The sequence below is a fragment of the Nanorana parkeri genome, unplaced genomic scaffold (genome assembly GCF_000935625.1).
Source record: "Nanorana parkeri isolate BGI_ZX_2015 unplaced genomic scaffold, ASM93562v1 scaffold95, whole genome shotgun sequence".
NCBI classification, from domain to species: Eukaryota; Metazoa; Chordata; class Amphibia; order Anura; family Dicroglossidae; genus Nanorana; species Nanorana parkeri.
In genome coordinates, this window is record NW_017306363.1 from 923,192 (window position 1) to 944,812 (window position 21,621).

At 40.5% G+C, this 21,621-nt stretch overlaps 1 protein-coding gene across 3 annotated transcripts in view; it reads left to right on the plus strand.

The window, feature by feature from the left end:
• LOC108783985 (long-chain-fatty-acid--CoA ligase 6-like) overlaps positions 1-12,631 on the plus strand; it is a 171,883-nt gene extending 159,252 nt beyond the window's left edge. For all 3 annotated transcript variants that reach the window (XM_018552704.1, XM_018552705.1, XM_018552706.1), the window contains exons 17-21: positions 2,119-2,235; positions 2,327-2,470; positions 6,329-6,430; positions 10,698-10,769; positions 12,050-12,631. In XM_018552704.1, the coding sequence (XP_018408206.1) occupies positions 2,119-2,235; positions 2,327-2,470; positions 6,329-6,430; positions 10,698-10,769; positions 12,050-12,190 (576 nt within the window). In that variant the 3' untranslated portion in view covers positions 12,191-12,631. The remainder of the gene's footprint in view (positions 1-2,118; positions 2,236-2,326; positions 2,471-6,328; positions 6,431-10,697; positions 10,770-12,049) is intronic.
• Positions 12,632-21,621: the final 8,990 nt, after the last annotated feature.

Genomic DNA, 21,621 nt, shown 5'->3' on the forward strand with positions numbered 1-21,621 from the left:
CAGCGGCTACCTCTGTCCCTGGATGTCCGCATGTAATCAGACATGGAACAATTACCTGGGAATCGGGAGAGATAATTGTTAATTACAGACCAGGATAGATATTTATCCCTGGATGCAGACAGATTACATCCAGGGATAAATATCTATCCTGGTCCGCAGTTAATCGTTCCATGTGTGATTACATGCGGGCGGCCACTGTCAGCCTGTTATTCTCTTGAATGGGCACAGCAGCCGCATCTATACGGACCCACCTGGGATTGCTGCCGCAGGAATCCTCAGCTGCACATAATAACCCCATACACAAGAGGACTAAGACTGTCTGCTGCAAACCTGATAGAAATCTGATAGGCTCGTTGCACATCACTGTTTCTGAATTTTTACATAAGCCATAAAAGATAGGTATTGTTAGGATCCTGGGTGGTGCTGGAACCTGCAGCTCCAGTGCTCACCTCCAGGTGTCTCCCAGCTGCCAGTACTTAGCCATCACCTGGTGCTTCCTGGGAGGATATTCTGTTATCATTTCCGGTGAGTCCTGTTACCTGTTTGCAGTCCTGAGCCCTCTTACCTGTTTGTAGTCCTGATTCCTGCTTGTTGTAGTCCTGTTGTTGTTACAAATAAACTGTATATAAACACATTCTGCCTTGTCCGGTGTGGTCATACGTGTTTGGTCTACCTCTGTGGGTACCTGCATACGGTGTGGGGACACCTGTGCCGGTACCCCTGACAGGTATTCTCCTCTAATTACAAGCTGTAGATATACTGTGATCTTCTTTTCTGTTAGTGTGAGTCTTAGCTAATGGTGTCAATGGTGGGCCCAAGATATCTGACAATGATAAAACAGAACTCTTTGCTGTGCCCTGTTCAGTGTATAAATATGAAGAAAAATAGAACATTTATATGATTAAAAAATGACTTTTCCTAAAATGTATTTGATTTCTTTTTGTATCTCTATTTTATTTTCATTGCTTCATGCTGTTGTCCACGGTCCACATAGTAAGCAGAGAGATCAGCGTCCCTGGTTACCTGCTAACCAGGGACACTGATCTCCAAACAGCTAACTCTCCCTGGCGCCCCGGGAGTCTCCTGCTCCCGGCCGCCAAGGAGAGAAACACTGCGTGTCTTACTTTTTCTTTATTCTGGCAAGGAGCGATGTCAGAATAGAAGCAGAACAGCCGAGCCGAATGCTGCTAAGCGGCATTCGGCTATTCACTCACTGCTGTTCAGCATCTATGAGAATAGACCGAACAGCAGTGAGTAGCCTGCCGGAGGGTCGGCTCAGCCGATCCAGATGTTGGATCGGCTGAGTTGAACTCCTTCTGCCAATCGGATGGGCCGAACATGCTGAGCATGTTTGGCCGACCCGAAGCCATGTGAAGCAAGCCGATGTACGGCTGAAATTAGCCGTACCAGCCTGAAGTGAATAGCCGAACAGTGTTCGGCTCACTTCACTTCAGGTCAGTCATTCACTCGGCTGCCTACGGCAGCTTAGTGAATAGACCCCTATGAATCAGTAAAGATTCATCTTGGACACTTTCATTGCCATGTGAATACAGATGACACCGATGGAACCAATGAAAATAGAATCCTTCCTAAAAATAAAGCCGTACTAACATTGTGACCAGGAAATTACTTTGCTTTGCATATTGTTTTTTACCACAGTGCAAACATTTCATTAGCATGTTGATGATGAGGAGAGAGCAACCAGGGAAAGCAAAATATAAGCAAATATAATATATGGAGTTATATAAAATATAAACTCCAGTTGTAAAAGATTCTTGTTACGAGAGAAACATGGAGGCTGCTTCTGAAATTGCTACTGCTTGGCTGTCATGTTGACACTCTTGGTTTGTAACTTTGAATCAACCTGAAATAAGCTTATAAATAAAGACCTCTTACACTACTGCCATTCCTGATCTGCAAACTTGTTCTAGGTTAGTGATTTAGATCATTTTAAACCTGGTGGGTCAGCAGAACTGCCAGGCAATTAGTAATTTCAGAAGAAAGTCATTGGCAGCCCTCAGATTTCGCTCATGACAAGTTTAATTTAAGTGACAGAATTCCTAAAGATGTGCCTATTAAAATGATGACTGTCCCAGTATCACCTTGTTCTTCTTTTAGATATGTGTGAAAGGACCAAATGTTTTTAAAGGGTATCTTAAAGACAAAGAAAAGGCAGCGGAGGCATTAGATGACAATGGCTGGCTCTACACTGGAGACGTTGGGAAATGGCTACCGGTATGTTAGCTCTTTTCACCTTTAGTGTGGAAATATCGGTGCTCTTCATTTTATTCTATATATTTAACCAGTATCTTTTTATATAATACAGAACGGAACTCTGAAGATCATAGACAGAAAAAAGCACATATTTAAGCTTGCACAAGGAGAATACATAGCACCAGAGAAAATTGAGAACATTTATATTCGCAGTGAACCTGTATCCCAAATTTATGTTCATGGGGAGAGCCTTCAGGTAAGATTACTCTGTAATAAATATATTTTGTAGATCATTTCATATTTACATAGTTCATAGTTAAAGGAGAAATATGGGGGGAGTGAAATACACTCATCCCCATAATTAGAGCCAACGTGTGAGACTGCAGTTGTCACACGTTGGCTCTATAGATCAAGAACTGAGCAATCACATACCGCTGATCACTCAGTTCTCGATCTGCTCCCCACAGAGACTGTTGACTGTCAATCACTGCTCCCCGCAGGGATTCCCCCTTCCCCTCTGTTCTTTCAGCGCTGACTGGAGGGACAGACGGGGGAGGGGGCGGACACAGCTGACTGACCTGATTGACAGCTGGCCTCTACAGAGCCAGCTGTCAATCAGGTGGCGGGGTGGATCGTGACAATATTGGCGGGATCTTTCCCAGCCGCAGCGCGACTCTGTGTTTTGGGTCACAAGAGAATATAGTAAATGTCCCCCTGTGACCCTTAAGAGAACTATGGCCAAAAAAGGTTGGGCCATAGTTCTCTTTTAATAAGGTTTTAAAAGGCTGATGTCTCATAGGGCCCATTCACACCAGCAAGCCCCACGGAATGCACAGGCTGCTGGTGTGCGCTGATAGGTACCATGCTGATGTGCCAATCTCGGAGCATCACACTGCTTACTTTTCTTTTGTTAGGACTCTTTTGAAATGCTACAAGTGACATTTAATTAAGATCTATTGGTGCTGCTGACATTCATAGTTATAGTTAAGTAACTGGCGCATATTGACACTGTTCATTCTGACCTGGGCATCCAGGCATCAGAGACCTGTTCATGAAAGAGGTCAAATGTATTTTTTTTCCCTGGACTTTCAATGTAATGCAAAGGAATGTTTATTTTAACTTTTGATCATTGATTTTAATGAAGCAGACTGCAATTATGAAACAGGTTACAACTCTAATAAATAATATTTTTACAGATTTCAAAAGTGCTGTTTGCAAACTTCTGAAAAATCAATAAGCATACAGAAAATAAAGATTTGCCATACTCATATGCACTTAGACAGTATAAAAGATACAAGAAGCCATCAGGTGATCCAGCACTGCACATTTCAACCATACCTGAAACAATAATAAGTTTGTAGATGGACTGCCCTTTTAACTATTTAGGTCTGTAGTTTCCAGTAGGAATGCACTAAAATTTAGACCGCCGAAACATATCGGCCGAAAATGGCACTTTTGGAAAAATGCCAAAAGTAGCATCTTTCGGTCAAAATTGCAGTGCATCCCTGGTTTCTCTCCTCCCCGATGGGCGCTGCTTTGTGTCCTCTCTGACACAGCGCAATGTCCGGAGAGGTGAGAAACTGTCATAGGAGGCCCTGCTCAGCTTCCTTAGACAGATCAGGAGAGCAGTGTGGTCACGGAGACAGCTGTCCGCTGTCACAGGAGGACAGCAGAGAGGAGTCAGCTGCCACGGGAGACCGAGTTCTCCTCCCCGCACCGCTCGCTCAGCCTCCTGTAACAGCGAGTCGGGATGGAGAGTGAATACAAGAACACAGCGTTTGTAAATAATTGAGGACATACTATGTTTACTGTGTCCCCAATTCTGAATGAATGGGAAGTGATCTACATCACTTCCTGTTCATTCATGATTGTGGGCATGGTAAACATACTATCTCCACAAGTTATGAATGAACAGGAACACTCAGTGTAGGGGCTGCAGAAAAAGATTGAGCACTCTGTGTCATCAATCTCTTTTTGTATTTTAAAAAGGAAATATTTTAAAAGGGAAATATCAGGGGTCTGTTTTTTAAAAATGTTAAAAGGTTAGAAAAAAAAATCATTTGCGGCCTGAATTTTTTTTTTATTTTCGGCTTTCTTTCGGTTTTAAAAATTTCATTTCGGTGCACCTCTAGTTTCCAGTCTCCTTTTCGAGCTATATATGAGGTCTTATATATTTATCTGTCCTTTGTAAGAACTGAAGTTATTTCCCTATATCCATTGTCAAGGGTCAGGGGTTACTTAGAGTACAGGGACGGGGAAGGCTGGACAATGAGCAAGTTGTTGTCATCCCCCGTATATACTCGGGAATAGACCAGCTTATTCAAGCTGCCACTATTCACAATTTGCAGGCTTGTGAGGCCTTCCTCCAGACACCTCCAATCAGTGAACACTGTGCATAAGCAGACTGGCACACAGCCTTTTGCAGATCACAGACAAAGCTCATACTCGAAGTTGCAGGTTAGCTGAACCAGACAATATTACCTAGGGCTCATGCACAGAAGTGCAAATACAGGCATATTGGCACACAGCTGCTGTGTCTTTCTGTCCATAGGAATGTATGGTACACAGTTATATGCACCCAAATGCTGGTGCTGTTGTTTACAAGTGCACAGGCATCAGTTCCTGAACACAGAAAGTTTACATTCGGAAACTGACGCTTGTAAACACCAGTCCCTGCGTTTATGCTCGTATAACATTTTACAGATCATATATTATGTACAGAAAAATGTAGCAGTTGGGGCTCCCAGGCACCACAAATACTGGTGTATTTTATGCTGCATGCCAATACGCCTCTATTTGCACCCATGTGCATGCGTCCTTATGGAGTTAGTACAAACATCCTTTTACAATCTCTTCACCGACACTACTCTGCATGCTATTAGATTGTCTGTGTCATTCTTTGCTAGCCACCCGCTGCAATTATAGAAAACATGAGGGCATAGCTGAACAATGTGATCCTACACAGATTATTAATGATTTACAACCGAGCTTATAGGCACTGATGGTACAGTACAACTACATACACACTATTCTCATCAGATTTGTGTGTTCTTTAGAGCACTCAAAACCAGTTTATTAATTTATTATATACCTAGGTATGGAAAAGGTTACAAAAACAGAAGTTACAGAGCGACTTTTTAAAAGTAAAAGAAAAAAGGGAAAAACATTTCTTCGGCTTCCAGCGAGGCATGGAATATGCAGATAATACCTCCGCATAACAGATGGGGCACAGATTCGATTGCAGATCTCTATTTTTATACTTTAGAGATCAAAGTGAGTTGCTACCTGTCTATTCAGTAGGATGGAATAAGCTGGCCATTGCATATTACCCAGCACAGGTAGGAATCTTCAAACACTCATACCTGTGTGGATTTATTTATGCTTTGTAAGCATAACCAGTACCAACATAGGACGACCCAAATATTTAAAACTCCCATATATTACAATAAAGCTGGCATGTCTAGAGTCTAACATTTGTCTGCACAACCAGGATTTTGCTGAAGGTTTTATGATTGTGCAATAACGCTCATTTGAGGGATGAGAATTATTAAATTTTTCAGAATTTTGAAGTACACTCATTTGTCTCAGAGGCTAGGTGAGAACTTTACACCAAGTCTGTTCTAATTTGGGATAGAGAGGCATTGTCTGGTGTCCAGTGAAGAACACACAAGATCTAAACAACCCCCCACTGTGAGGGAATACAGATTAAACATTTGGCCTCCCTTAAACACTGTATTGGTGAAATCATGGCAGACTTGTACTGTGATTTCCAAATGTTTATTATCCATGCCTTCTCACTCTTGACTGGATCATTACATCCATCAATTAGATCAAACTTGTTGGGCACGACTGATGTTGACTGAAGGCAAAGAAGAAGTCACTCCAGTTCTTAGAAAGTACACTTTGATACCTACAAGTCCTGGCAACTGAAAAATGCTACACATTTTACTTACAGTTGTATGTAGCAATGTGAATTCAGTACAATGCTAAGGGGGATGATCAGTACACATATTCTATATTGTACGGTATATGTGTATTGTATGCCAGCTATCTTGAAAATCAACTTTCTTATGTGCATTTTTCTGTTTTACCTTTTCTCTTGTAAATAACACAGGCATTTCTGGTTGGAATTGTTGTTCCTGATGCTGAAGTGATGCCAGGATGGGCAAAGAAGAAAGGTTTTGAAGGGTCATTTGCAGAACTATGCAACAATTTGGTATGATCTTTTTGTATTCTGACATTGAAAACTGTATAATATATTTTTTTTAAAAACATCTTTTTGGAGAATGCAATTGGGATGACACTTTTTTTAACAGAAAAACCATACGACGGATTTAGACATGATTAATTAGCATTGTACCTGCACCTTTACCTGTTTCTCATTTCATTCTGATGGTCCTACCCGGATTTTCTTAGTTTTTGAATATTCTTTATTCGCTTTGTGTAACTGAAAATACCCAAATAAAAATTCTATTGACATTTAAAAGAAAAACCATTGTTAATCCTACACAAGAATAAGAAAAAAAGAGGTGTTACTTGGAGCCACCACTATCCTATTACCAGGCTACAAACGTGCTATGGTGCAGTAAAGTGCATGTTCTCATTTTAGGTGAGAGGTGATTAGGCTAATTTACTGTGTTCAATGTGTGCCAGTATGTTGCGCTTGGTTTGTGTATTCCACCTACTAGTTCATTTATAGAAATTCCCTTATAGAAAGAAAGTGTTCTGTCATAAAACTTTGTTTAAAAAGATTAAATGACACTAAAAATAATTAAATAATAAATTATATAATCTAAAAAAACGTATCTTTTGTTTGATGAAATTACGTCTCAATATTTCGTAGTGATTTTGTGATATACAAATTCTGGGGAAGTGATTGAAACAAATAAACAATAAAACCATGAAACTTAACCCGTCTACTATTTTGTTCTATCTCTATTCAGGGGTAATGATAATGTGAAAAAATCGGTGAAAGACCAAATAATTGTGATCTAAGTATTATCCGTGTGTGAATCAAATATATTTTTTGTGGCAATTAGTTGTATAAATCACATCAGTCGATACAAAATGTAAAAAAGGTTAGTCAGCAAAAAACATACAATGGAATCCAGCAATGTCCCTATATGGAAACGGATTCTGGGATAAACAAAGTTCTTTCAATCAGAGCTGATAAATGTAAAAACAATGTCAAAAAGAGGCAGATGATCGGTAGATAATAAACAGATGTCTATTACTTTTTGTTCCGTCGGTAAGTCTACGGAGCTTCTATTGTAGTCTCTCTCCCCTCTCCTGCAATCAGACTGCGCTCTCTCTCGATGACGGTGTTGCACACCCTCCAGGTGTGGTTTGGGGGCAACCCCGGAGCATCCAGCCAAAAAAGGTCCTCAGGACGAAACGCGTCAAGGGAGTTAATTGTCTCCTCGCTGACACACTGGAAAGGTTCTACAAGGTTGAGTGTCCTTTACACTCATATGCTGTAGAACACAACACTTTATCGGAGAGCCCGGGGGAGGCCGGGAGAGAGGGGACAGTTTGACATTATGAGGTTCCACAGGCTGAACCACAAATTCCCCCTCTAGTTCTCTCTAATGCAGATGGGCCGGTCTATGCAGACATGACGCCGCGACCCACTGCAGAGGGTGTCGCGACCCACTTTTGGGTCGCGACCCACGAGTTGAGAACCACTGTCCTAGAGCAACTAAAATTGTTTGAAATAGGCTAATTTACTAGTGATTTGAGAAGGTTCATAGAATAAAATGTGTAAAGATTTATTTATGTTATCTAATCGTTTGAAAAGAAAATCCCTGTTTACTTAATGTAAATGTACGCACAGTTTATTTTGTGAACATTCTCAAATCTCTTAGTAAATCACTCTGACCTTCTCTACAATAATCTTGCTGCCCAGAAATCAATGAAAGGCTGTAATAAATGTTTCTTAGCCATGTATTTAGCTTGATGGCAGATTCTGGGGAATAGTTATATAATGCAGGGGAAGAGAGTTATTCTCTCCAGCCAATATTATAGCTTTTTGGGCAAGGTCACTCAAGCATTTCCTGACATTTTTAATTGATAACCCCAGTGCAAGAATTCCTCACCATACTATAAATTGTGAAAGCCACAGTTGCAAATGTCCTGATCCTGTTAGGCCAGCAGCATTTCTTGTGAGAAAATGTTTTCCTGTAACAGGATTTCAGGTATGAAAACATCTCTTGTGACCTCTGCCTTCTTCTTGTAAACCTCAAATCTGATCTGCCTAGTTCAAGCGAAAACAATTCCCCATTAGGGTACAATAACAATCCTTTGGGATATCCTATAGCAGCGATGGCGAACCTTTTTGAGCCCGAGTGCCCAAACTGGATCACTAAACCAACTTACGTGTCTCAAAGTGCCAACCCTGCACTTCGACCCAAATAGTGATGATTTCTTGTACAAACACACTTTATACCACTGTTAGAACTAATTATGTGCCTGAGTCTTTAAAGTAAGATACAATACAAGAGGTTTTAATCATACAGTTTTTATTAAAAGAACTTGACAATTTTTACCATTTACCAAAGGTAAATGTGGTGAATTGGCGGGGTCATCATAATCACCTGCTTTTTCTGCCTCAGAACTTTTGAATGAGACTGTCTCAGGGTTGATGCATATCAATTTTTTTTACAATTTTATTACATTTTAATGATAACAGACTGTGAAAATTCCCACGCAGGGGTCAATAACAGAATGAAGACTTGTTGTAGAAAACGCTGGGCATTAAAAAAAATAAAAAATACAGGTCAACCACCAAAAGATAAGAAAAAATTGTATCATAGCCATGGATTACAACACTGCCACTTATTAACACACTACATAGGTACATGCACCTTTGTGGTGTGCTAGTGAGTGGCGTGCTCCCTTGCATCCAACATTACCACTACAGTAGAAATCAAACATGTTAACCTCTGTACTTACCTAGAGATGAGGCAGGATTTGGGAAGCTGATGAAACTGGTGCCCTCAGTAATGCTTGCTGTTGTGCCTTGATGGAACCAAAAAAAAAAAAAAAGATGCATTTCTGTAGCGGAATCTTCTTTGTGCCACTGAGCCACGTGTAGCTTAGTAGCACATTGCAAGGAACACTGCCACTTATTAGCACACTACAGAGGTACATATACCTTTATGGTGTGCTAGTGAGTGACACGCTCCCTTGCATCCAACCACATTACCACTACAATAGAAATCAATCAAACATGTCAACCTATGTACTTACCTCGAGATGAAGCAGACATCAATCATGGTAGACATCAGTAGACATCAATCAAATGGGGATGGGCTGTGCAGCGTCCACTCCAAGTCATCTACAAGTGGTGGTCCTTAAGTGGTCTTTAAAGAGGGCTATGCGGCTCCTAAGGGCAGATCCAGCTTTCTAATTACCTCAGACATAGGAGAGCATATTAGATGGCCGCTCGCTGCTGGCTATGGCCCTGAAGGCCGCAGCGAGCGGCCGTCTAACATGCTCTCCTGTGTCTGAGGTAATGGCGCCAATGCTAGAGCGTGCACGCCATAATACCTCGTCAGTCGTTGACGTCACTGCGTCTGCGCGCTCCTCTTCTCGTCAATGCACTTGCGCGCCAGTATGTACTGGTTTCCTTATTGCTGGAAGGAAGTGAGTATGTGGGACCTCCATCTTGCTGATACTAGCTTGCATGCCAATCACTATCCCAAAAATATCTCTCTCAAAACACTGATTTCAAAGGCATGTGGCAGTTTTTTCTTTCATAACCAGTGCCTAACAGGGGGTTCTAAATAATAAAGTTGCGTTAATAGGCAACCTGCCTGCCTGCAGTTAAAGTACAATAAGTTGTTGCCCCCATGTCCTTTAATAGATGGGTCTTTGGGATCCCTTAGATGTCCACCTGAAATAAAACTGACTCAAAAATAATTATAGTTTACCTTTAAACAAAAACACAACTTTCTGTTATTTAAGAAAATCCATAACGGTGTCTCCTTTCTTTTTCAACCCTCTTTGGGTCCTTATTCTTAGTAAAAACAAGAAACAGGGAGCACAGCAATTCTTCATCTTCCGCAATTCTATGGTTAAGTTATCCTTGTTTTGTTTAATCCTATGCTCCAGAAATACCCATTTTACCTAAAAAAGGTTGAATTACTAAAGGAGTAGGGGCTATGTACTCTATAAAGTGAACTTTCACTCTACGTGAATGTTGGTAGAAGGTGACTTTAAATATCTCGTTATGCACAACAGAAATAATTTTTTAAAAACAAGATTGTTTCCTACCATGTAATTGGTTGATTGAAGTAAACATATCTTTATTTTATTAACAAAGCTAAGTGAACATTCACTTTTCAAATAGAAAATCAACCTAAAAGAGTTTTTTAATGTCAGATGAAAATTGCCCAGGTACAGGAACTGACTTATTACATTTGAATAACTTAATTTTTAAGTTGAGGTTAAAAGTGTGAATGTTTCTCTTCAATATTTTTTAGGAACTCAAAAAAGCAATAATGGCTGATATGGTGAGACTAGGAAAAGAGAGTGGGCTTCATTCTTTTGAACAGGTAAGAACAGATATGCAAGTGTTGCTTTAAAAAGCAAGTTTTTACAGAATATTGTAGCTGAGTAATAATGAACAATGGTAGCATGTGTCTGCAATAAGTTAAGTGGGATTTCTGCCCATTATTGGGTGCACTTTTCTTACTTATCAACCTCATTTTAAAACACAGTTTTCAGAGTTGAACTGGCTATTCTATAATATTTTACTGCTTTTCTAAAAGGTGTTTGTACATTTTTCTTTGTTTTTAGCCATGTTTATCTTCATGAGATTTTTCTTCAAATTTTAATCCAGAGCTTTCTGAGACCAAAATTGCTACGAGTCATATCTAAGTGTACCATACCCCGAAAAAACATATTTTGACTAATGGGGGTTATTCACTTAGCTGCCGAAGGCAGCCGAGTGATTGACCCAGCTGAAGTAAAGTGAGCCGAACGCTGTTCAGCTATTCACTTCAGCCCTGTACGGCTGATTTCAACTGTACATCAGCTAAAATCAGCCGTACAAATCGGCTGCACTTCGGTCAGCCAAACATGCTCTGTATGTTGAACTGAAGGGCTCCTGCAACCGGAGCTAGCCCTCAGACAACCATGTCAAGCCTTAAAATTGAGTGTGCCCGTGAAATCGCAAAAAACAACCATACCCAAAATTGCCCGGTGACACTTTAAACGCTTTTACTGCTCATCAATTTAGTATTAACAGTGATTCATGTTCGCGGTGATCTGTAACATGTGTGGCGCCATTGTCATTTTTGCACATAGGCACAACTGATGCATGTTTGTATTTGTATGTGGTGGACGTGGGGTTTTGTTTTTTTCACTTAACTTTATTGCTATCATATAGGGGACTAAAAAGCCCCCTATGTGATAGCACAGATACAGTGACAGGTCCTCTTTATGGAGACATCAGGGGTCTATTAGACCTCTAATGTCACCTATAGACCCAAAGAAGCTGAAAAAGCACAGACTAGCCATAGCAATTAACAGGCTGAGCGGGCTCCATGAGCACTGGGTGCTGAACACGGCGTGGCCGGGTCTTTTTTCTGCAAAGGCTGTACAGAACAGGACAGGACCACGCAATCAATAAATTGAAAGCAAGGCTTCAGATAAATATTTATAACTTAGTTGGCTGCTCAGGGAAGTTGAGGGCACATTGAAGTACAGCTTCCCTATAAGTGAATTTATTCTTTAAATTAAATGTTTTCCTCCTGCCTTTTCTAATACAAACCAAAGGTTCTTCCCAATTCTGTACCACAACTCAATGTTTACAATGTATGTATTATTCTAGGTGAAAGCTATTCATATCCACAAAGAGATGTTCACGGTACAGAATGGATTATTGACACCAACACTGAAGGCAAAGAGACCGGAACTCCGAGATTTCTTCAAACAAGAGATAGAGGAGCTTTATGCAACGGTTTCTGTGTGACATCCCATGAACAATATGTCATATCATGCCCATAAACTACAGAAATATGTGAATATTATTTTTTTTTTGTTTTTGGATTTTAGCCTCTGCAGTTGATTTGAAAGTGCTTGGAATGCAAGGAAACAGTGAACGACAACAGAGGTTAAATTAACCAATATTCTTTTAAAGTATTACTAGCATGACAGTGTTTATACTGTACAGCAATGAACTGAAGACTAATGTATAGTACAGTATGCCAACACGACTTTAGTAAGGACACTTTTTTTTAGAAGCAAACTGAAGTCCAATAATGAAATCATTTCTGGATCATTGCACGAATCGTAAGAAAAAACACTGATGGTTTTCTGGATCATGAGGACGTTTGTGTCCTTTTTATAGAGCATTGCAAATACTGCAAGCTGTGTAAACTATTAAAGATTTACAGAGATTAATAGTTTTCAATAAAATAAATATAACACTTGTTTGTCTGTAAGTGCATTATTACTGTATCTGATATTAAATGGATATGTAAAATATATGCATATATTAAATTAATATATACATTATATCATTCATTGATTCAAACAAATATGCACACTTCAACACAGTGCTTTCATGGCTATGTGCCTGCTAATGTGCTTGCTTTCGCGCATTGAGGAGCATTGTGTAAAGGCAGCACATTCACTATTAGAGGGCCCTTGATTGCAATGCACAGAATATTCACACCTGTGTGTATTGTTGTGCTGTAGTACTGGTTTGTTTTTACTGTATGTGTGCATTAGGGTGCCATGCAGAATAAATAGCATTGCAGCACAGTGCATGCATACTCTGTGTCAATATGCATTGCAGTTATGTGGGTTTAACACACTTTACTACAAGCTCTTTGATGTGAATTCCCAATGGGATGATGTGTCCTAATTTTATATGTGACAAGAGAGTAAATTAAATCTTATACATTTGTGTATTTTATAAGTAAGATTCTTTTTTTTATTGCAATACTTGTTAAGTTATATATGGGTTATTTGGCAAGGCAATGAACTGTGCAGCAACCCATAGTAACTAAAAATAAATCTTTTAGTGACCTTATTTTCATTAAAGAGGAACTTTACCCATATCTTTGAAATAACAACAAATACACATTTAGAAATGTTAAGTAATGACAATCTACAAACACATACTTCTAGATAGTTGCAGGCTTTGTATTCTTTGGATACCGCATTTCTCTTTTCTTCCCCAGTCTTCTCACAGTGGGCATTTTTACTAAGGACAGATTACTAGATCTCCCTTTACTTCCTGGAACTCTGGCACATGTGACAAGGACATGTGACAATGGACATCAACTCACGGGAGAAAAATGTCTTTCCCTGAGATCTCGTGATCAGATGAGATTCCCCAGCAATGTTCTGCTGATGTAACCTTCCCAGAATGTAACGCACAGGTGCATTACATTACTAATGTCCAAGAGGACCAGGCAGTAAAATAACAATAATTGGAAGTGAAAGGAAAATATGCTTGTTTAACTCATGAATGTAAAATGATTTCATATCAGCATGCAGAACTGCATCCTGATGTGATTTATAGTGAAAGGGAATAAAAGTCCACTTTAACATAAACTAGATTGGTTGCAATCGGTTACATCAGCTTTCACTTCACTGTTGCTTCTTACACAGCTGAATTAGGCCAATAATGAAAAATGGAATAATGTGTTTATAAATATTACATATTGATTGAACGCACGCATGAATACTTTTTCAATGATAATAGATTCCCTGGACACTATACACAGCAATAAGCCTGATCTTTAGTTCAAAGAAGAAGTAAACCTAAAAACACCAAATGTATTATGGGACGACATAATACATATACATTATACATATACATAATATGCTATATTTATGTACTTGTACAAAAACTGATGTCACATACTGTACAGAGGTATATCTACCGTAAACCGCAAACTAGGCATTTTCCTTGGACAGCACTTTCCAGGAGGGCGGCAAAAAAACTCCACTCCATTACCAGTGAAGCAGAGATGCACCTACCATTAGCAGAAAATAAATGATCCTTACCCGAATCCACTGCCAAGCTCAGCCTCCTCTCTCCAACGCTGGCAGAAGTAATACAGCATGTGCCTGTTACTATTTAACCCTTTCGCTGCTACCAAAGTAAGGCTTACGGCGGAACACAACTGCTTGCAGCTGGCCAGCTCAGTATGCCTTACCTCGTTGGCTTATACGGTTCTGCTATGAGCTCATGATAGCTTTGGCAGAACAGTTCCCCCGACGGTCCCCTGTAAAATAATAGCTGTCATCATGATTTCTGTGCTATTTGTAAACAACTGGAGACACATAGTACTATGTCTCCCCAATTATGAATGAACAGGACGTGCTTTACATCACTTCCTGTTTAGTCATACGTTTCTACATGGGGAGGAGCACTCACTACAGAGGCTTCCACCCATTCACAACTGGATGATAGTAAATGTTTTACTAGCATCAGTTTTTGAACGAATGGGAAGCCTCTGTAGTAAATGTTTTTCATTCATTGAGTGTTGAGGCTGCAGAAAAAGAGATCGAGGACTCTGTGTTCCTGTGTTCTCAATTTCTTTTTCAATTTCAAAAAGGAAATGTCAGCGATCTGTAAAAAAATAAAATGCAAATCCCCCCTCCCCCCACACATACACACAAATAACATACACATGCACTATATTGTGGCGTACACCATGCACATGCACCGCGGTGCATTGTTAGAATGCATCACAGTGCTTGATTTTTTAATTTTTAAAATAACATTAATTTTACTTTAATTAATTGAACATTAATTAATGCCATGTGTTGTGATATGATGTGTTGCAATTTATTGTACACCTGCATCATTTTATCACAACACAAACACCAACACAGTGCATCAGAAAGTGTTTCAGTTTTCTTAAAAATTTTCCAAAAATTATCTGAAATGATACACACAATGACCTGAAGAGGGCAATATTGGACTGAGAGTGATTTGGGGATGTTTCCTTAAAACTCCTGTACATTTTAATGAGATGACCTCTGACACTCAGCTTGGTATAAAACCATAAATTTAAGATATGGCCAGTTACCTGTCAGAACTTGCCAGAGGTTCTGGAGACTAGTGTCTCTTTCAGATTATATACTGCTTGAGAAAGTTTGAGCAAGAAAAACAAATCTACATGCATTGAGGATGAGGTCATTTGTAGTGAGAGATTGTAGTTACTTCAATTCTTTCACTGATTACAGAAATAATAATATAATAATGTACCCAATATAAACAATTGTGGTGTAAAGAATACCATATTTATAAAAAAACACCAGTACATGTCAATTATTAAAACATATATACTGTATATATATATATATATATATATATATAAAATATTGCATTATAAAAATAACATTATTTAAATAAGCAAATATTCAAATATTTAGATACCTCATGCAATAAGAATAATACAATTTAAATTATTAATTATAATAATTCTGTCAAATAATAATACTGTATACAAGGTAGTTCTCATGCAGTGCAGAACTTCTGTTTTGCAGCAGACTGCCTTGTCTCAGGAATGGATACACGGTGTCTGTGTATACGTTTGTATAGGCTTGAAACCTGAGCCAACACTACAGGATGAGGCCCTGAGCTGAAAAGGGAAGTTCTCCCCAAGCATGAGAAGACATGAGGATTTAAAAGGAAGAGCAGCAAAGAGAAGGGAAACTACCATGGATTACAGTAAGGCACACATTACAGTATTGGTTTATCTTAACAAATCTGAGGGTTTAATGTCACTTTAAGCTTGAGACATGGCCTCCTCCGTTAATCATGCAGACTGGTACCATGGTCAGTCCTTATCTTGTTGTTGTCTGGTACAACTCGACTCCCCAAAATTTATAACCTGGGAATCTATGCTGTAAGGGTCTAAAAAAATGACTGATGTTAGAGTCTTTGTCTTGAAACCATGAACGCAAAGCTTCCTGCGTCCTAGGAGCGAAGGCTGTCAAGTGGCAAGAGCCACCTGTGTCCCAGCAATGAAGGATGCCAGGCAGCAGAAACCTCCTGCATCCTAACAATGAAGTATGCTAGGTGGAGCTGTCTGCATCCTAGCAACAAAGGACACTAAGGGGTCTATTCACAAGCAGGTGAAGAGTTTGAAGAAGGCAGAGAAGTGAACAATCTAGGACAAAATAGCTGAACTAGAAAGTGAGCTGAATTGGAGATTTTTTCAGAATCGGCTATTTTGGCCTAGATTGTTCACTTCTCCTGCCTTCTCCAAACTCTTCACCCTTTTGTGAATAGACCCCTAAGTGGCAGAAACTACCTAGCGTCCTAGTAACCATTAGGGCTGCCTGCAGGAACCACCTGCATTCTAACAATAAAGTATGCTAGACAGCAGAAGGCTCTTGCGTCCTAGCAATAAAGGACACACAGTGGCGGCAGCCGCCTAGTGTCCTAACAACTAATAGGGCCAATAGGGAATATTTGCCCTTTATGCTGTACACATGCAAACATTTTATGCGAACAGTGTGCGGACAAGATTATATCTAGGGCAGGGGTAGCCAAACTCTGGCCCTCCAGCTGTGGTGGAACTACAAATCCCATGAGGCATTGCAAGATTCTCACAGACATGACTCCCGGAGAGAGATGCATCATGAGATTTGTAGTTTTACCACAGCTGGAGGGCCGGAGTTTGGCTACCCCTGATCAAGGGTCTTGCCACCTTGCTAAGTGCCGGAGCCCTAAATCCTACCTTTCACCCTTTTATTGACACTGGTTCTTTACCTCTTAATAACTGGTTTATTTTGCTCTTTTGTGACGGGTGATTCTGATTGGAGAGTTTTTTGTTTTTTTTCCAGCACAATGGAGGAGTCCATCTCTCTCTGCTCCGTGATAAAAAAGCGCAGAATCAAAACTCTAAAACAATAACAGCAAAGTAACTGACATTTCAAGGGGCATGTATCATTACATGCATATCTAACGAACAGCACTTTAAGCGAGGGCAAATTCCCTCTCTCAGTGACACTTGATCAATCTGTCCGACAGTCCTCCAAACATTTACTGACAATTCCCCAAGAGGGGCTCCTTGTTAAAAAGGTATTTTAAGTTCTGGTTTTCCAACCCCTTCTAATGTCTCCTTGCCAAGTACCGGCGTGGATCTCTCCTTCTCCTTCGGTCACCTGATCCCTCGCCGCCCGGAATGGCGGCGTTCACCTAATGGTGTCCCACAGGGAGAAATTGAAGGAGACAAAGAGGAGGCTATCTAAGTGCAGTAACACAAATATTTATTTCATAAAAGAACTCAAATGCACTTACGGAAACAACGAAAAAATCGAGCTTTTGAGCGTTAGCAGCACTCAGCTAAGAGAGATGAAGGCAGGTTTTCTTTTGACATGTTTCATTCAATTACTTTCTCAAAGTTTGTTCACAGCTTGAATTAATATCACGGTTTAAATGTAAGTTTTCTGTGTTGTTTTACTACACCGCTAGACAGAGGTTCGCATGTTTGAGATATACATGCCGAACCAATGAGGTTGATCACTGGCACTAATTCTGAAGGTTCCAGTGTTGATTTTTATTATTCTTATTATGTTTGTGTGTTGAACCTTCTAGTCATATGTAAATAATCCACTTGCATCAATTTTTTCACACGGATTGTCGTAATTTTACACAGATTTGTTTATTAACACTTTAGTGTGTAGTTGGTTCACATAGACCGAGCACAACATATTTGCTTTACAAAGCGTAGATAGATGGTAAAATGTCAGATAAATGTTTCTGTAATGCTACTTTTCCAGGTTTTAGGGAAACAACACCTTTGGGTCTATTCACTAAGCTGCCGAGGGCAGCCGAGTGAACAACCGACCTCAAGTGAAGTGAGCCGAACACTGTTTGGCTATTCACTTCAGGCTGGTACGGCTGATTTCAGCCGCACATCGGGTGAAAATAATTGGAATAGCCATTTGTGTACATTTTGGGGTGACAAAGCCACCTTCTGTGCTAAATGTCCTATAGAATAGAATACTTAACGATGGGTAAACAAGAACCTGGATGGCAAACTGGGACACCCCAAGCTACTATGCAATTTAGTTTTTTTTTGGACAAGCAAGGCTTTGAAACATTGGTGGTGTTTGAGCATTGATCATTTTTAAACATATTGTGTTACTATGGATATAAATGACTAATCTTGGCACCAAAATTATGTAAAGTTCTTAATGATAATTATACATGTGTGCATTCTAAATATTTACATTTTAACAAGCACTGATATTGAAATGCCTGTTTCAGCTGATCAATAGTGATGGGCTGAACACACCTGAGTTCGGTTCTAACTCGAACTTTAGAATATGGAAAAATTTAGAACTCAAACTTCAAACTCAATGAAAGTCTATGGGACCAGAACTCTGAAAATCAAATGTCCCCATTTTGAAGGCTTATATGCAAGTTATTGGCCATAAAAAGTGTATGGGGATTCGGGTACTGCCCCTGGGGACATGTATCAATGAACATTTTTTTTTTAAAATACAGTTTGTTAAAGAAGCGCTGATTTTAAAATTGCTTAAAGTGAAACAATACAAATGAAAAATTCCTATAAATATCGTGCCGTGGTCCCCTTAAACTGCCTGTGAAGTGGCGCATCTGTACAATGTATAGAACCTGCTGCAGTAAAACTGACATTTATAAGAAAAAAAATGACATTTAAATTGCCGGTAATTGGTTTTCCCTTAATCTTGTAACTGTTTGGGGGGGCAGCCTGTATGAAGAGGCCACATTTTAGGACACTCGGAACAAGGTTAGAGATTCTTTTGGATACATTCTGGTGCCTCTTTTGCAGACGTTGGATGAAAGTTACAACAGGTGCTTTAATATTGGGCCTTTGGTGTTGGCAGTGCCTTCACACCGTAACCCTCCAGAGTTATTCCTGACGAGTGCAGGATTGGACCCTGCTCTAAAAATTCAAATTATATATACACTTGTCACACAGTGACACACTTTTGTCTTGCGAGGCTTGTAAAGTACTTTAAAAAAACGTACGATCTGCCCATCTTAGACAGGCAGATCGTACTCAGGGGGGCGGGCTTGCGATGACTGCAAGGAGGAGCGGGCTTACGATGACTGCAGTGTGAGCGTGCGCACATCGGCCCGTTTGGCAGTTGTCGGACAAGCAGGCCACTAACTCGCCGAGAATCGTATGATTCCCGGCGGGTTTTCCAGCCTGCTTCTTCAACGGAAGACGTGCGACCGTACAGTAGAAACGGTCTTCCATACACTGCACGATTCTCGTACGATCGCGGGATTTCCCACTGTATGGGCACCTTTACTCTTGATGAGCACTGGGATGGGCCCTGTCATACTACATAAGGCTGCAGTGTCGTTAGCCTTATATAGTGTGTGGGGCTGGGACTTAGCTGTGGGCCATGATTGGGCAAAGACATTATTACTTTGCCCAATCATGGCTCTTAGAGTGCACTGGGCCATGATTGGGCAAAGTCTTGCACCTGACCTGTGGTCGAGTGCATTGCTTTACCCAATTAGGACTCTAACAAGGCACTGGGCATATTAAAAATATGGAACAAGTAGTAAATGCACTTTAAAACATGTCTTCACTGACTGCTGTAGCTATAGGCATTTTGGATATATTCTCCTTCAAGGGTCACAACAGGGGCACTAAAAGCTCCTCTTGTTTTCTATGGTAGCAACATTTTTGCAGCCTCCTAGCCTTCTAATGTAAACAAACATCAGGTGTTTCTACAGGCTTTTTCACATCAAAGAGACTTACATACATGCATGCAGGTACTTCCCCAGCCTGGTGAGATGTGCCTGCTCACCATTTAGCATGCTCTCTAGGACCCCTGTCTCTCTATTCCTCTTTTTTCGGTCCCCAGACATAAGGAGTTATGTGACCTACAAGCACAGCACTGAAGGGGGTGTAGCCAGAGGCGTAACTAGAACCTTCAGGGCCCCTGTGCAAGTAACCATGAAGGGCGCCCCCCCAACCGCTGGGCCCCCCCAAGTGGCGGAACGCCAGGGCCCGGTCGCAATTGCGACTGCTGCGACCCTGGTAGTTCCGCCAGCGGGTGTAGCTGTTGTGCATACCCCTGGGCCAGAAACAATTTACAACATTGCACTTCTTGCAGGACAGTCTGAAGAAGTGGACACGAGATGCCTCAAAATACGTCACTGCATCCAGCTACTTACCTGCGCAAGTACTTCCTGGAATTGTTGGAAATTTTGTTCAAGCTCTCAATCTGTTGATTTTGAGATTCTATTGCATCATACTATTTGTTATACAAACATACAAGATCTAGGAGCCCACGCAGGTGAGGTGCAACGTGGACCGGTCCTTTTACATAATTGTATACTGTATGTGACCTTTTAATGTTTAGAAATAAACCTATGTGTTTTATGGATATTTCACATTGCGTGAGTTTGACACCTGAAAAACCCCCCTGCTTGTTTTCTTTTTGAGTTCCTATGATTATGCAAGAGATGTGGTGTCCAAATATTCCACACATAAGGGGTCATTCACTTAGCTGCTAAAACCAGCCATACATCGGCTGCCTTCAGTAAGCCAAAGTGCAGAAGGAGTTCGACCCAGGCGATCCAACAAAAATGTTGAAAAATGATTTATAAAATGTAAAAAAAAAGGAAAATAACAAACTCAGGCGGCCGAAGTGAGCCAAAGGATCAGCCGAAGCTATGGCTGGATCCTCCGACTCATTAGTGAATAACCCCCATAGTGTAGTTTTCTACTTTTCTGAATTTAAGAAAGATAATTACTCTTTACTGGATTCATTGAAAGTCCTTTCCACACCAGAGGAAAGCCTTCTCATATGCTTTTATTTCCTCCTTGCTCCAATTGACAGGTATCAGGGTAAAGTTCCCCATGTCACCAATATTGATTGGACCCCGGGCAAACATTTTCTTGGGCCCCCCATGCAATATTCTCCACTATATGCTGACAGAGCAGAGCCACGCTGCAGCTGGGATGGATTCAAAAAATATTGTCCAGATCCACCCCACCACCTGATTGACAGCTGACTCTACCTCTCTAGAGGTTGTGTCCGCCCCATCCTTTCCTCTAGTCAGCGTTGGAGGATCGGAGAGGGGAGGGGGGGTATTCCTGTGAGGAGCCGTGACTGACAGTCACCGCTCTCTGCAGAGAGAGTGAGTGCAGGAACTGAGTGATCAGCGGTATGTGATCGCTTAGTTCTCCATCAAGAGAGCCAACTTGTGGCAGCTTCAGTAACTAGGGGGAAGAGCGCATTTCACTCTCCCCATAATTCTACTTCCATGGTAAATGTGCGGATAATTCGCCACCTACCACTTCCACTGCATAGAATAGCAACAATAATTTTTATTATGTCCCCTTGGTGTCATTGTTATTATTATTATGTCCCCTGGTGTCATTATTATTATTATGTCCCCCCTGGTGTCATTATCAT